The sequence below is a fragment of the Haliotis cracherodii genome, unplaced genomic scaffold, assembly GCF_022045235.1.
Source record: "Haliotis cracherodii isolate W230 unplaced genomic scaffold, xgHalCrac1.p SCAF_19, whole genome shotgun sequence".
Classification (NCBI taxonomy): Eukaryota; Metazoa; Mollusca; class Gastropoda; order Lepetellida; family Haliotidae; genus Haliotis; species Haliotis cracherodii.
Genome location: NW_027266274.1, coordinates 7958198 through 7974004, shown reverse-complemented (window position 1 = coordinate 7974004; position 15807 = coordinate 7958198). Strand labels below are relative to the sequence as shown.

At 40.1% G+C, this 15807-nt stretch overlaps 1 protein-coding gene across 1 annotated transcript in view; it reads right to left on the bottom strand.

The window, feature by feature from the left end:
* Positions 1 to 2769: 2769 nt before the first annotated feature.
* The window catches only part of LOC139467068 (atrial natriuretic peptide receptor 1-like), a 58469-nt gene continuing 45431 nt past the window's right edge, over positions 2770 to 15807 (bottom strand). The window contains exons 11-23 of the mRNA XM_071248786.1: positions 13767 to 13844; positions 13224 to 13328; positions 12926 to 12997; positions 11056 to 11224; positions 10298 to 10441; positions 9069 to 9237; positions 8414 to 8560; positions 7229 to 7352; positions 6470 to 6538; positions 5972 to 6146; positions 4614 to 4712; positions 3938 to 4029; positions 2770 to 3712 (exon numbers count right to left, since the gene is read on the bottom strand). Of these exons, the coding sequence (XP_071104887.1) occupies positions 3188 to 3712; positions 3938 to 4029; positions 4614 to 4712; positions 5972 to 6146; positions 6470 to 6538; positions 7229 to 7352; positions 8414 to 8560; positions 9069 to 9237; positions 10298 to 10441; positions 11056 to 11224; positions 12926 to 12997; positions 13224 to 13328; positions 13767 to 13844 (1968 nt within the window). The 3' untranslated portion in view covers positions 2770 to 3187. The remainder of the gene's footprint in view (positions 3713 to 3937; positions 4030 to 4613; positions 4713 to 5971; positions 6147 to 6469; positions 6539 to 7228; positions 7353 to 8413; positions 8561 to 9068; positions 9238 to 10297; positions 10442 to 11055; positions 11225 to 12925; positions 12998 to 13223; positions 13329 to 13766; positions 13845 to 15807) is intronic.

The following is a 15807-nucleotide window of genomic DNA, read 5'->3' as shown; positions in this document are numbered from 1 at the left end:
TATACAGTAAAACCTCGTTACTCCGGACCCCGTTAAACTGGACTGTCCTTCTTCTGAGGGAACATCTTAGCACCGCCAATATATATGTGAAGGTAAATTACTCCATTGAATTACTTGTTAATCTGGAAGCTGTTAATCTGGAATATTTCATTGGGTATATAACCACCGGATTAACGAGGTTTGGGATCATTCTATTTCAGCTTTTGGTAGCCTGTGCTAATGTATGTCAATAGCAGTGTAGTTGCGACAACAATACATGATTCAACCTGCAAAGACAAGTCATGTACTTAGAATAAAATATTGTGGAACAGTTGAATCATTATAGATCACAGTAAGTCATAGGCATAGCATGAGACTATTGCGTTACCATATGAAACCAAACACGATACAATGCTATAGGAATTACTACAGTTACAAGTGCACCACATGTTTGTATCACTTCCTATGTGTAAGGTTACGGCCGTGGATCAAGCTTGTAATTGTTTGTTCTTTATTTTGAGCACTGTAATTGTACACGAGACGGGGCGTTTCCTTTTGTATACCAAGTTTCATCACTCGTATGAGTGGAATATGACTATAGTGTAACCTATTTAAGGAAATAAATGCATGAAAAACTGAAGTCAGGTTGTTGTTTATTGTTTAAAGCCGCCCTCAGTAATAGTCCAGCTATGTGATGGCAGCCTGTAAGTAATAAGTAATAAGTAATAGGTCAGGACCACCCAATCCGATACTGTGATCAACGATCCACGCCATCGGGGTACAAGGACACGCTATCAACCAAGTCACTAAGCCTGACCAACCGACCAGCATAGGTTACTAGGGACCAGGTGTGGTGGGGTAGCCTTGTGGTTAAAGCGTTCGCTCGTCACGCTGAATGCCCGGGTTCGAGCAAGAAAGTCTTGTTTGAGAGCGCGTCTGCAGAGCAAGAAAGTCTTGTTTGTTTGAGTTTTCAAAGTTTATTGGTAAATTTAAATGTTGTATTGTTATCTAAGCTTTCACTAAATTGTGGCGGTAACTATATTAACCTCACCGATTGCCCAAACGGTTAACTTTAACTCACAGAACTAATATGTTGACATCAGTGAAATATTTTTTTTAAAAAGATGTGCCATCATATATCTTTCACTTATTTCCTTTCTTAGAATTGACAGTGAGTACAAAACACTGTCAACATCAGCTATTATATGGCAGCTATATAGCGACTTGTAACTCGGAATAATGTAGTTCACGCTCAGCGGGAATAAAAGTTATCCATTCTTATTTATTACCCATAGGGTTAGAATTATCCGAGTTCATAAAAACCGAATGTGCACTTGTGCAAATATGACTTCTCGTGTACCAGTGTATTGTTTCAGTAGCCGAACGGCATTGTTGACGTCATTCAAATCTTATTGTAACGTAGGGTCCGAATGACGTCACACAAGAAATGAAGTCACAGCTGAGGATCGTTGGCGTCATTCGACAAATTGTAGTTTTCTAGGACAGCGGTGATGATCAGTGCACGTTTCTAAAGGGGAGCTGAAAAGGATTAAGAAATAATGGGTAAACAACAAATTATTACACTCACATGTGTGTCATACTGATTTTACGAAACGCGTGTGAGAGCGAGAGCGAGGGTAATACATGAATTCTTTCGCGAGTTTGACACACAGGCTCGTATAATAATTTCTATTTGATACTAGCACTGATATAGCTTTACTTTACACAAAGGGGTAGAGCAAACTTTATTCCTCAAGCAGTGCACCATTAATCAAAGGAGCCTTCCGTCATCTGATAGACAGAAGATAATGCCAGACGTTGTTGTGTGAACCACTCCCCTCGGTAAGAGAAGGTGCATGAGTTATCTCAAAGGTACACGAGTCACTGTCTCTAGGTTTCCGCGAGGTATGTGGTGTCAGTATCGATACCTTTGAAACAACGTCCGCCTCAGGCCATTTAAATTATCAAAGTTAGTAGCCTTCAAGAAGGCCCGAGCTGTGAAAATAACCTGATTGACGTACATAGCTATTGTCGATGTGAAATGTACAGTTCTGGCAATGTCCAGGGTGCACTGCACTCATTTCACAATTGCTACACAAAATACAACTTTATCTGAAAGTCGCTAGCTGTGACCTCGAGATCGAACTATGACAATTCAGGGCCTAACAATCACCTAATAGAGAACAAACGATGCCTAGATACATTTTATTTCTAAAGTACATATAACTGAGCATGTATACTTAATACTTAAACCCAAGCGCAATGAACTGTAAACACACTGCCGAACACAATGTGTTATTATATACTTATAACTGAACGTAATTAACTGTAAACACACTACCGAAAACTACGTGTTATTAAATACTTATAACTGAACGTAATGTATTGTTAAACATAACGGAACACAATTTGTTATTAAATACTTATAACTGAACGTAATGTACTATAACATAACGGAACACAATATGTTAGTAAACGCTTATAACTGAAGGTAATGTACTGTAAAACATATAACGGAACACAATATGTTACTAATTACTTTAAACTAAACGTAATGTCTGTAAACATATTACAGAACACAATGTGTTATTAAATATATTTAACTGGTTACAAGCTGAATTAGAACTAACATATATACAACCAATAATAATATGTTATAAAATATATAACCGAGCATGTGCTATAAAACAAATACAACTAAGCACATGAAGTGCAAGAAAATATATAACTAAGCACATATAGTTCTAGTAAATGGATATAACTGGATTCAATATGGTATGACACATGTATAACAAAGGTGCAATATGATCCAAGTGTAACGTGATTAACATGAAAAACGACCCGGAGCAGAATAGGTCTTCAGCAACCCATGCTTGCAGTAAAAGGCGACTATGCCTGTCGTAAGAGGCGACTAACGGGATCGGGTGGTCAGGCTCGCTGACTTGTTTGATGCATGTCATCGATCCCAATTTCGTGGATTGATGCTCATGAGATTAATCACTGGATTGTCTGGTCCAGACTCGATTATTTGACATGGATACTCAACATCACCTGCAAATCTGAAACCACATCATAATGTTTATCTCATAAATAACACAAATGTCCTTCCTTGCACTTCCCCTCACATTCCATACCAAATTCTAATATGAAAACATGACGTCACTTTCCCTGTCATGCACTGTCCGCCTTCGCCAATATTCACAGTTCTTCAGTCATGACGTTGGTCGTTACCCCGTCGTCCTATCACCTCATCAAGGTGCGGTTCCTGGAACACGATCCTCTTCTCTGGCTTTAACGCACCGTGCTGCTGGACTTGGATACGTACAACTTTAGCTCTCCCTGGTGACAGGTCTGCGTGGTTCCAGACCTGAGGGTCAGCTGTACTCCATTGATCTCTGTCTAACTCAGGCCCAATGGTCACCCCACTATCGTCTGATTCGGTCTGTTCCGCCCATCCGTCCAGCTTAACACTTCTTTGTGGACTGTTGACTATTTCCTCGTTCTCTGTCATCTCGTCCTCGGCCCTTTCCGGATGGTGATGCTCAACATGTTGTTGTTGTTGTTGTTGTTGCTGTTGTTGTTGCTGCTGCTGCTGCTGCTGCTGCTGCTGCTGCACTTGCTGATGTAAAGCGTGTTGCTGCTGTTGCTTCTGTTGAACCTTCTGTTCCTTTTCTACATCTTTTGTCACATGTTTCTCGCCAACTAGCCAATATGTTGTCTGTAATCCCTTACCCTGAAACATTATATAATATCGTTACAATTAAAATACGAATGAAAGTATAAGGGGCACACATAATATATTCCCCTGTAAAATCATTCATAGATCGAAAACACAAAGAAAACTGGCATATGATCTGATTATAAAAATAAGAAAAATAAATTCACTCACTCACTCACTCACTCACTCACTCACATATAATAATACTCAATAAATTGATAATGCCATTGTTATACACACCTTCATAGGAACCTGGCCTCTAAGGGGTGTATCAAATTGGCCGACTTTGTCCAGAATATCCTTCGTTGTACCACTGAGGTGGATCCTCAGAGCTGAAGGAAAAGGATGAATATTTCAAAAGAGTTAGTAAAACATTGTAATGGTTGAATTTGGCAATAAATTTAATCATTATTTCTTGAATTCGTCTTGGCATTTAGACGTTGTGAATGACCTTCTTTATTTCTGATAGGCACAACGCATCCCTCCATCAGGTGTATGATATTTTCAGCAGTTGCACGATATAATCTGTCTGCATACTTCATCAGGTGTATAACATGCTCCGTCTGTGTAATCCATGAGATGTTGACAATTTCTGTCTTAATCCTTCATCGGGTGTTGGCAAATTCGGTCTAAATCCTTCTTCGGGTGTTGACAAATTCTGTCTCAATCCTTCATCGGGTGTTGACATATTCAATCTGAGTATTCATCGGATGTTGACATACTACGTCTTAGTACTTCATCAGGTGTTGGCCATTCTTTCTTAGTACTTCATCAGTTGTATGACACGAGTATTCAGTCAGAGTACCCTCCCAAAATGTGTATTAATAATAATGGAGCTGCCACCATAAAGTTTTCCAACTGTATTATTTAAAATGTCAAATGTCAAATTCATTTTCCATTATAAGCATACACTTACCTTCACCCGTGGACTCCATCCTAGATGCTGTGTTGACTGTGTCTCCAAACAGACAGTATCGCGGCATCTTCAGCCCCACTACACCAGCAGCACAGGGACCTGCAACATCGTCGAGAACAGATTGAAGTTCCAGTCAGAAACACCTTACACTTGGCCCTACACATATTTCCACATTGGATTCAGATGGTTCAGGCCAATAGGTTACCAGACCTTTAGAAGATTTCCGTATAATTTTTATGCTGTTACTGTTTTTTCTTTGACAAATATTTTTGGCATACAAATATCTTCCCATATCCAAAAGGTCATTATCAATGTAAGACGCTAGAAGATACCAGAAAGAACATGGTTTATGTAAAGATCTTATGTGATGGACATAATTGTATCATTACATTACCCTGTGGGTAGAGGTTAACATGCTTAAAGCAAAAGTTACATAAGGTAAGAAGGGTGTAACTTAGTTGTAAAGAATGCAACTTAGTTTTTCTTCAGCTTTTTACGACATGAAAACTCCAAAACATAATTTCTTTGTGCAAACGGCAACTCATTGGTACAAAAAACCCAAAGTTTTCGAAACTGAAAATGGTACCTTTGGTAAACGATGTTAACCTTATAGTACAAGATGGGTGATGTGCTTATCAGTTGGTTAAGCTTTTTTGTCATACATGAAGTTTATAAGGTAGACAGCGTAAGCTATTGTTACAGTTAGGGAATTTGAGCAGTACAAGTTAGCGGTGTGGTAGCCAAGTGGTTTAAGCGATCTCTCGTTACGGGTTCGATGTCTGGTGTCCACCGCCGTGATATCGCTGGAATAATGCTAAAGCCATAACAACTCAATCATATCTGGTAAAAGAGTACACAATGCAATATTCTACATCAAAATAAAAGCGACAAAACCCTTTCCATGTACGAGTCCAATGTACGATTCCGGCCATACCATGAGCATTTGTTTATTAATCACTATCAAATAGTGATGACACTAGGTGTTCGCGAAAACATCCTGCCTCAAAGGTGTCACCCGTCATAAACACATGCAATGGCAAGTAAAGTTGCCACCTGAAAAGACACGGGAGAAGACACAATAGGGAATTGCATCGGACATTATTTTGGTCACTGATTCTTCAAATTTGGATTTGTCCCCCGCAAAGTTTGTAAAAAGCTTTACTGAGTCCTTGAAAGTTGTAACCCTGATGAAACAACTTCGAGTTGTATGACTCTCTTTGAAATCGTCTTAGAAAGAGCATGAAATGTAATCACCAAAGACTGGAGCTGCTGGAATATTGATTGACATAAAGGGAAAGCCAAACCCACTCTGTTATTTCTGGTACAACGTTCTACATCCAATTATTGGGATGAGTCACCTGTGTGTATCCCGATCCTGACGTTCAGTTTGTCCTGAGGTCTGTGTCTGAAGACGAAGGTTTCTACCCCCGACAACAGCGCCAGTGCCAGTCTACAGATCTCCACAGCATGACGTTGGCCGTTCCGGATCGGGACCCCGGACACAACCATGTAGGCATCGCCGATTGTTTCCACCTGGGGAGAAGTACCATTACGTGTGATGGTGAGACAGATTCAATACATGATGCATGGCGAGACTTTATCTGCCTTGTCTGAGATGAAGTAACATTGCACAATATAACGTTATAACAGATTCGGGGTCTTGTCCGAAATGAGATGCGGATCATGCCCATAGCCCGACAATATATCGATTCTTTAATGGAAAGGCTTAATATCTAAGGTTGAATAGTTTCACTTTATTTCCATAACATGGTCACGTATAATAGGGCAAAATGAATATCAACAATGCTTTAAAATTGGTTCGGTTTTCTTTGACGATTTATGTTTTTTCGACTGACCTTGTAGACGTCGAAGTTGTCAATGACGCTGTCAAACAAGGAGTAGAGGTCACTCAGGAAGGTCACAACCTGTAAAACATGCGGATATAAACATTAATTCTGGGATCCAAATTTGTGAGAGAGGTAAGATTAATGTTTCGGGTTGTAGTAAGCAGTGTCTCGGACTGTAGTAAGCAGTGTCTAGGACTGTAGTAAGCAGTGTCTCGGACTGTCGTAAGCACTGTCTTGTACTGTGGTAAGTAACTGCTCTAGTATTGAAACGTTGGTACGCAAGTGACAGTTACCCACATGTTTGCCACTATTATACCCGATGATTATCATTTCCTTTGGGCTTCGATGTTAAAAGTTATTTCCTTCCTGAGGGCTTTTGCAACTCTCGCGTTTAAACCACTCAGGAAATAATGGTATGTAGTCTGCCCCCGCAGCTAATTATTTGATAACAGAAATATTTGACAAGAGTTAGTTCGCGTGAGTGGGTGTATTTAATCAGCAATATCAACGCTATACAACGTCTGCCAGGAAAGTGTAACTATACAACTGGTCGACGGTGTAAGCATCATTCAACGACATCAACTACGATAATAAACTTAATCATCTCGTCACGACAAAGCCTCCAAAAACATAGTCGACTGTACGATTCCGACTATACCATGAGCATGTGTTTATGAATCACTATCAAATAGTGATGACACCAGGTGTTCGCAAAGTCGCATGTTGTAACCACTTCATCATGAGTCGGACACAGGAAATCAGACTTACCTCCATTGGAGTACTCTCTGAGCACATGGACGTGAAGCCAACAACATCACTGAAGAAGATGCTGACGCTCTCATACGTCTCTGGGACAACAGACTTCCCTTGCTTGAGTTGCTCCGCAACCGACCTGTCAATCAAACCAACGAATAAGAAGCTTTGTAACGTTTGAGCCATCAGAAGAAAATGTGTATTACGTTTTGGCAATTTGATGACCAGTGCCTTGTACAAGAGGTCTATGTAAAATGGTATGTTTAAGATGGAAATGACAATGCAGCCAAACTGAAATGCAATGAATGTAATTATGATGCAGTATAAGATGAGAATCACTGCCTTTTAGTTTGTCCAGATCATACAGATATACAAAAATGCTTCTCATTCAAAGTTATTTCCTAGTGTACTCATCCAAAACCAAATATTATCAACTGCTAGCAAACCTTAATGCAGAATACATAAAGGGTCTTGTTCTGTGCTTAAACAGAAATATGCCTGAAAAACAGTATTTAGATGAAATGTAATATTGTATTATATTTGTTCCACCTGTTCAAACAATCTCATGTGCAGCATTTAATGTACTCTTGGCCACGAAGCCAATGATGCCAAATAATACGTGTCTTGTCTTGTAAAAGGCGGTGGTAGCGTGTACGATCGTATAGCGGAATGAACAAGAAATTGTTTATTTGTATATGTCAGGGTGAAGTCGACTTGACTGAATGTCTTATGTATTATATAAGACAAGTTTGTCTTAACATGTACAGGTTTGTCCTAGAAAGTTAACGTAACTATAACCATAGCTTGCTCTTAAAGGGAGTGTTTTGAACACATGGTTGCACAGTTACTGTTAACCATCTCACGCAAAAAGTATCAAAGTCAAAGACAAGATTTGTAAAACCACCAAAAGATGATTGTCTGGCCAGATGATTGAACGAGATTTACACTGAAGATTTCAATGAGAACGCATATGTGAAAAGAAAAATGCCGAAGACGTTCAAAGATTCGTTATGTTCTAAAATAGTCAAACTTCGTGTTAGACGAGGTTCGACACAACCGAAAATGATCAATAAAGAAGGAATACACAGGGACAAAGCTTTTACTTCGAGACAAACGTAAGATCCACACATCAATGTTCGACATAACAGTGTTTGAATACATTGAATACATGTTGGCACAACAAGGTGGACGCCGACATACCTTGGAAGGATCTGGTAGAGGAGTGCTTCCGACTTTTTCTTCTCGGCGATGAGTTGCTGGGTCCTCTCCTCCACGATGTCCTCCAGATTGGAGGCGTAGTCCTCGAGGCGGTGGATCAACGCCTCAACGATGTTGTCAGTCTTGGACCTGGTGGGAACAATATACATGCGTGACAGTTGTCAGTCCAAGACCTGGAGTCAACAATATACATGCGTGACTGTTGTCAGTCTTAGATCTGGAGTCAAAAATACATAGGCGTAACAGTTGTCAGTCTCAGACCTAGAGTCAACAATACACAGGCGTAACTATTGTCAGTCTTTGACCTGGAGTCAACAATATACAGGCATGTAGGCGTCTACATTGTATAAGACAGGTCCACAGTCAGGCTATCAATCCAGTATCAGGTATGGAGAGTGTGTACACTTAAATTACAAAAGAAGGAAGATAAGCTTTTTTCAGGTTTTGCAAATTTGCACTAATGGGGTATATACGCTCATCGTTTCGCGAACACCTGGCATCATCACTAATTGATAGTGATTCATAAACACATGCTCACGGTACAGTTGGAATCGTTCAATGGCGCTTTATTATGAATATAAAAAGGGTTTGGTCGAGTTTATTTGATGAACGAAACGTCTGTAAAATCTTTTCTTACCCTTGTAGAGTTCGGAGTGTTTTGGCTATTGCGTCGAAGTTTGGTCTGTCCTCTGGGTTCTCCACCCAACAGTGATGCATAAGTTCATGAACCCCCTTGGGGCCATACGCCTGGTTCACTTTTGGACGGAAAGGTGGGTTGTCGTGGCTCGCGACGCGCTCAATTATATCTGGAATATACATGACCTCAAACCTTTGTTTATCAACATAGAATTGGGAAACGATATTTCAGATAAGAACTTTATCAAATTAATATTGAGGTCATATGATTTTTGTTTTATTTTAAGTGTGTGTGTACCTATAAGGGGAATAATCCGTGTGTTTAGGCTTGTATAGGCGAGGGGTTCGCCTCAAAAGTTACAATAGGCAGAACAAGATAAAAACATATGTCCTTTGCTGAACATGAGAATTAAATGTATTTGTACACATACGGAAATGTCTCATTGAAAGAATATAAATATAATGAAGTAATTACTTATGTGAATCATTCCTTTTTTGTGCTCAAGGTTCAATCAGTGCACCAAGTCATGGCAGTAAATCATGCTCACTATAAAGGTAGAAATTGTAATTGATGGTCAGTGAGTGGCTTCCTGAGCTCGGAAAAGGAGCTGGCTGAGCTAGTCATTTTTTTTATGCTGCTCGAAGGCCACACTGTGCACACACGGACAGGTAATAGCTTTTGAATGCTTAATTAGTATTATTTTAAATATAAAGTTACTATAGAAGTCTATTGGAAAACATTTGTTTGTGTGTAACCTGTAATGCGGGAGAATGAAAGAATGAAACAGTCGGAAAACATGGAGTTGTGTTGTGTGATTTCTCTGAAGTTAAATCTGTGCCAGCCGGACAGTACAGTCACGTTTGTTGGACCCGCGATCATGTGTATGCAGCAGGCAAATCAAGGATCATATTCAGCATGAATGTGGGATTCGAAACTATGACAGCGGATCCTAACCCAGCTTTGGGATATTACACTGCACAGTGAATTGTGACACCTTGGGTCTCTCACCCAGAGGGAACCTATAAAGATAAAAGCGGCTGTTGGATTCATATATATATGACTGGATGTGTCACTACATTGATGAGGTAACATCTTGACGTCATATTTACCCATGCTGACCAAAGCATTGCCTGAATGTCCCAAGACACTCTGACTTAAATTAAACCATGACCCAATCACCATCAAAAGAAAGCCCTCAGTCCCAACACTAATTCTGTTTAATTCCTCACCTTGCGGATCCATAATTCCTCTGTACGTGTCATAGGGGGCAGACCGCACAATCATCTCCTCCAGGATGATGCCAAAACTGTAGACGTCCCCCTTCTGGGTTCCCCCCTCGTCCATCAGGTGCTCGGGCGCCACCCACAGCATCTCTAATGTACGCAAACACAGACAGTGAGTGAATAGTATGACGTCATTACGAGGAAACAAATGGTTGAAAGTATGAAGACCTTAATATTTTGTTGGTCTGTCCCATGTTTACCGTTTTTCAATATTTATACGTGTACTTCGTTATGCATTTGTGACAAAATACGTTACGAATAGTATTAGACCGCCTCCATGCATGGTCAAGCGTCTACTCGGAAAGCGGAAGGTTGGTGGTTCGTTCCCTTGGAAGGGTCATACCAAACGATGTTAATATGTGATACTTTTGTTACCCTGTCTGGCGCTCGGCATGAAACGGCTAAAACAAGGACTGGTCTGCCTGGGGTCGGAATACTGTCTCTGAGTCGGGTATTAATGTTAAACTGCATCACGGTGTCTGAGCAGGCTTTCACTATAAAAGCGCATAAGTACTGAATAGAAAAAGCACCTCACCTCACCTCACCTCACCTCACCTCACCTCACCCTTTTCAAGCGATGAACTACCATAGTGGATAAAATATTCGCTCGTCACACCGAAGACCAGGGTTTGATTCTATACTTGTGTACAATGTTTGTGAAGTCCATTCTTTGGCTCGCATTCATAGCAGATATTACGACTCACTCTCAAACTTTGCGTGTGTGTTGCCCTCGAACTCTCCGCTCTTGTTCGCCCGGAGACTGTGTAGGCCGAAGTCGGTGACCTTGAGGGAGAACTTGCCGTCCACCACGCAGTTCGACGACCTGAGGCTACCATGGCAACGGACTTCAGATTTATGCAAGTACGCCATACCCTGTGTGAAATTATTTATGATTACAATACTATTGCTTCTTTACATTCAGTGTATTCAAAAAAGTAATAACCCAAAACATTCCGTTTACACGATGCCATCTTCCCGAGGCAAGAGAGTAAACTGACTAAGATGACTAGGCTGGAATTCCTGGGCTCGATCGTAGTGCCACAAGTGGCTATTACGAGTTATGTCCCTTCTATGTCTCTCATATGGACCAATCAGATTTGCACCTCTCGTATCACTTGCAATTGCTTCAAACTAAATGGCGGCGCCCAGTCAAGACGATCTGATCGATAATCAAGATCTATTATGTGATAAAACGGGTCTTACATCGCGAAGTGCATCAAATGAAGTGAGCACCTTGATTAAAAACATGAACAGATTTGGAAAACATCTGTTGACAACGAGTTGGCAGCGCAAATGATTTACAAATTCTGCAATCGACCGAAGTCTGCACAACAGTTTACGAACCGGATTTCGATTTCGTTGCACGATTGTTATTGGACTTTGCATAGACTCGTTAATCCAGGCAAAATGTAACCCCATAATACCAGCCTGGTTCGGCAAAGGTGGACACTGGACAATTATAGTCAGTTAACTCACTTGCCTCGGGAAGATGACACTATGCATGAGTGGTTCAACTCAACCAAACGCAATCTGCAACCTGAGAATTACTCTTAAGTTTATACTCTGAATTAATCTGCAACCCTCATGCGAATTATACATTACCAAGAGGAGCGCCTGTGATATGAAAAATCTACCCAGCAAAAGGCTTAAGAACAAAGGCATAAAACGTTCGATCTAAACATGGAGTGTCCTAAAACTTTCTATTAAAGTCGGGATTGTTTCCCATAAATCGACCCTCACAATTCAGTTCTTGGAAGAGAGGGCCTATGATCTGTTAACCTACCCCCGCAATGCAGACCTGAGCAAAGAGAGCCAGTGTGTTAAGCAATGTGACTTAAGTGACAGAAATCTACAATCGTGTTATCTCTGGGCAGAGAGAACCTATGTAATGTAGACGAAATCACCTTCGTCGACGTTATCAACATCGTCGTCAATAGTATTACATTGACTATAATTGTTTATGCTGTAGCTGTTGTTGTTGTTATTTAAACCTACCCGCCAATATCTCTAACAAGAGACCCTATATGTTAACCTTCCCTGAGAATATATCTGACCAGAGAAGGAGATATGTGAACCTGCCCTGGCAATATCTCTGAGCGGAGACCCTATATGAAACCTACTCAGACAATATGTCTGACCCTCGGTATATCTCTGAGCGGATACCCTATATGTAAACCTACCCTGGCAATATCTCTGAGCGGAGACCCTATGCGTAAACCTACCCTGGTAATATCTCTGAGCAGAGACCCTATATGTAAACCTACCCTGGTAATATCTCTGAGCAGAGACCCTACATGTAAACCTACCCTGGCAATATCTCTGAGCAGAGACCCTATCTGTAAACCTACCCTGGCAATATCTCTGACCCTCGGTATATCTGAGCGGAGACATTATATGTAAACCTACCCTGGTAATATCTCTGAGCAGAGACCCTTTATGTAAACCTACCCTGGCAATATATCTGAGTAGAGACCCCATGTGTAAACCTACCCTGGCAATATCTCTGAGTAGAGACCCTATGTGTAAACCTACCCTGGCAATATCTCTGAGTAGAGGCCCTATGTGTAAACCTACCCTGGCAATATCCCTGAGTAGAGAGAGCCTGAAGGTCCAGTCCAGCTTGATATTGTCGTTCTGCAGTACGTCCTGGAATACATCACATCATCTCTTTATTATATAGTGTACAACCTGTCGCCGTATACACAGCGATGCAAAACTTTTGAATGTACGTACAGCGAAACCTCGTTAATTCGAACTCTGTTAAATCGACATATCGTTTAAAACAATGTGACCTGGTTCCGGAGGAATAAATATCAACAATCAGTATTGGCGCCGGGTTACGGGAAAGGGCGAGTAGTGACGAATGAAGTACCTGCAGGCTGCCTTTGTTACAGTACTCCGTCAGGAGGTAGTTTTTGCTGGGCTCAATAACTGCTCCCACAAATCTCGTCAAGTTCTCGTGTTGCAAATCTCGCACCTGACAATAATGGAAGGAAGCAGGTTACAGGTAAAAATGTACATATCCCTACCCGTTGACCCATTAGAAGATTTGGAAAACAATGAAAAATACCCTAGGAGCATGGCATGAGTGAAATATGTGAATACTTATGTCGTTCACAGATAAGACCTTGTAGGTGGTCGAAATAGAAATTTTAACTATTTAACTCCCAGATTGCTACTCTACAAATGAATGAAAAACAAACAAGTTTTAACAGTCAAAGATACTGAAAGACGATTAATTGTTTTGTTTCTTAAAATAAAGTTGTGTAAACATATTATTTATCATTTCTTACGAACAGTAGCGATACAATCTCATGGATTTTTTTTCTAATTTAATTATGTTTTGCCTTTCCTAAACCAACTATAAAAATATAAGGCCTGATACATATCGCATTGTTTTGGGGGACAACGTCACCTGCTTGAACTCCATCAACACGTTCCTGGTGAGGTCAATCTTGTCACATTCAACTTTCTTCACAGCAACAGTTTCGCCCTGGTGTATCAAATACAGTGTTTCGTCAGGGATATATGGGTGTTAAAAAAAATATTTAAAACGTGAAAATCTGATTTTAAATATTAGAAGCAAGAAAACGTCTACATGTCAAAAATAATTATACAAAATATCATTTTTTCAAAATGCAAAGGGAATAACGGTATTCCTAATGCGTGCTAGAATGACGCAACTGGTTGTTGTCTGCTTCCAATAGGCCTACGTGTACATGTCAACATCACAGTAACAATAAGATCATACTCATATTGTCCTTGCTTTATCTTAACGTTGTATATCCATAGCACAACCTCATCTTGTAAATCCGTGCATTATCCTAACTTTGTATATCCATATCACAACCTCAGCTTGTAAACCCGTGCCTTATCCTGACCCTTTATGTCCATGTCACAATCCTGTTTTGTAAATGAGTGATTTATCCTAACCTAGTAATCCATATTACAACCTCGTCTTGTAAATGTGTGCATTATCCTGGCCTTGTATATCCATATCACAACCTCATCTTGTAAATCCATGCCTTATCCGGCCTTGTAAATCCATATCACAACCATATCTTATCACAACCATATTTTATCACAACCCTATCGAATCCCCAGCATGCATGCCCCTGTGTCAAAAAGACTTCGTTCATTCCTGTCACTTTCCATAGTGTATTTTCCTTTAGTGTCATCACTTTGTATGCTCCTACCATAGGTTCACCGTATATATTCCAAAAAAGCATCACCATGTATGTTTCTACGATAACCTCATAGTGTATATCTATATCATAGCCTCACCTTGTATAGTCCTATTAGAATCGCCTTCAATTCTCCCATTATGGCCTCACCTTATATTCTCCGACCATATTCTCTCCTCATATAATCCTACCACATTTTCACTTTATATTCTCCTACCATGTCCTCACCTTGTATACTCCGACCATATTCTCACCTTATATACTGCTACCATATTCTCTCCTCATATACTCCTACCATAGCCTAACCTTATATACTTCTACCATAGCCTAACCTTATTTATCATCCAAAACTGGCTCCCACGGGAGATATCGCTTGGATGAGATCAAGCGATATCTACACTGTAGATATCGCTTTTGCGATATCTACACTGTAGATATCGCTGCAATGAAATTACATCACAATGCTTTGCAGACCATTGTGACATCACTGGTTACCATGACGTCACAATCAAATGACATCACTAATGGCTCTGCTACTGAAGCTGTTTGCAGTACTTTTTACACTGAAGACACTGCTAATTACTGTTTACAAATTGAAAAAGTTGAAAGAATGATGTTGGATGATAAATAAAATCTCACCCGAGTGTCTTTTGATATCAAATATATCAACACTCGTTGATAAAAGTGGCAAAAATCCTCGGCAAGCCTCGGATTTTTCCACTTTTATCAACTCGTGTTGATATATTTGATATCAAAAGACACTCGGGTGAGATTCTCTATATACTTCTACCATAGCCTAACCTTATATACTCCTACCATAGCCTAACCTTATATACTTCTACCATAGCCTAACCTTATATACTCCTACCATAGCCTAACCTTATATACTTCTACCATAGCCTAACCTTATATACTCCTACCATACTCTCTCCTCATATAATCCTACCATAGCCTAACCTTATATACTCCTACCATACTCTCTCCTCATATAATCCTACCATAGCCTAACCTTATATACTTCTACCATAGCCTAACCTTATATACTTCTACCATAGCCTAACCTTATATACTCCTACCATAGCCTAACCTTATATACTTCTACCATAGCCTAACCTTATATACTCCTACCATACTCTCTCCTCATATAATCCTACCATAGCCTAACCTTATATACTTCTACCATAGCCTAACCTTATATACTTCTACCATAGCCTAACCTTATATACTCCTACCATAGCCTAACCTTATATACTCCTATCATATCCTAACCTT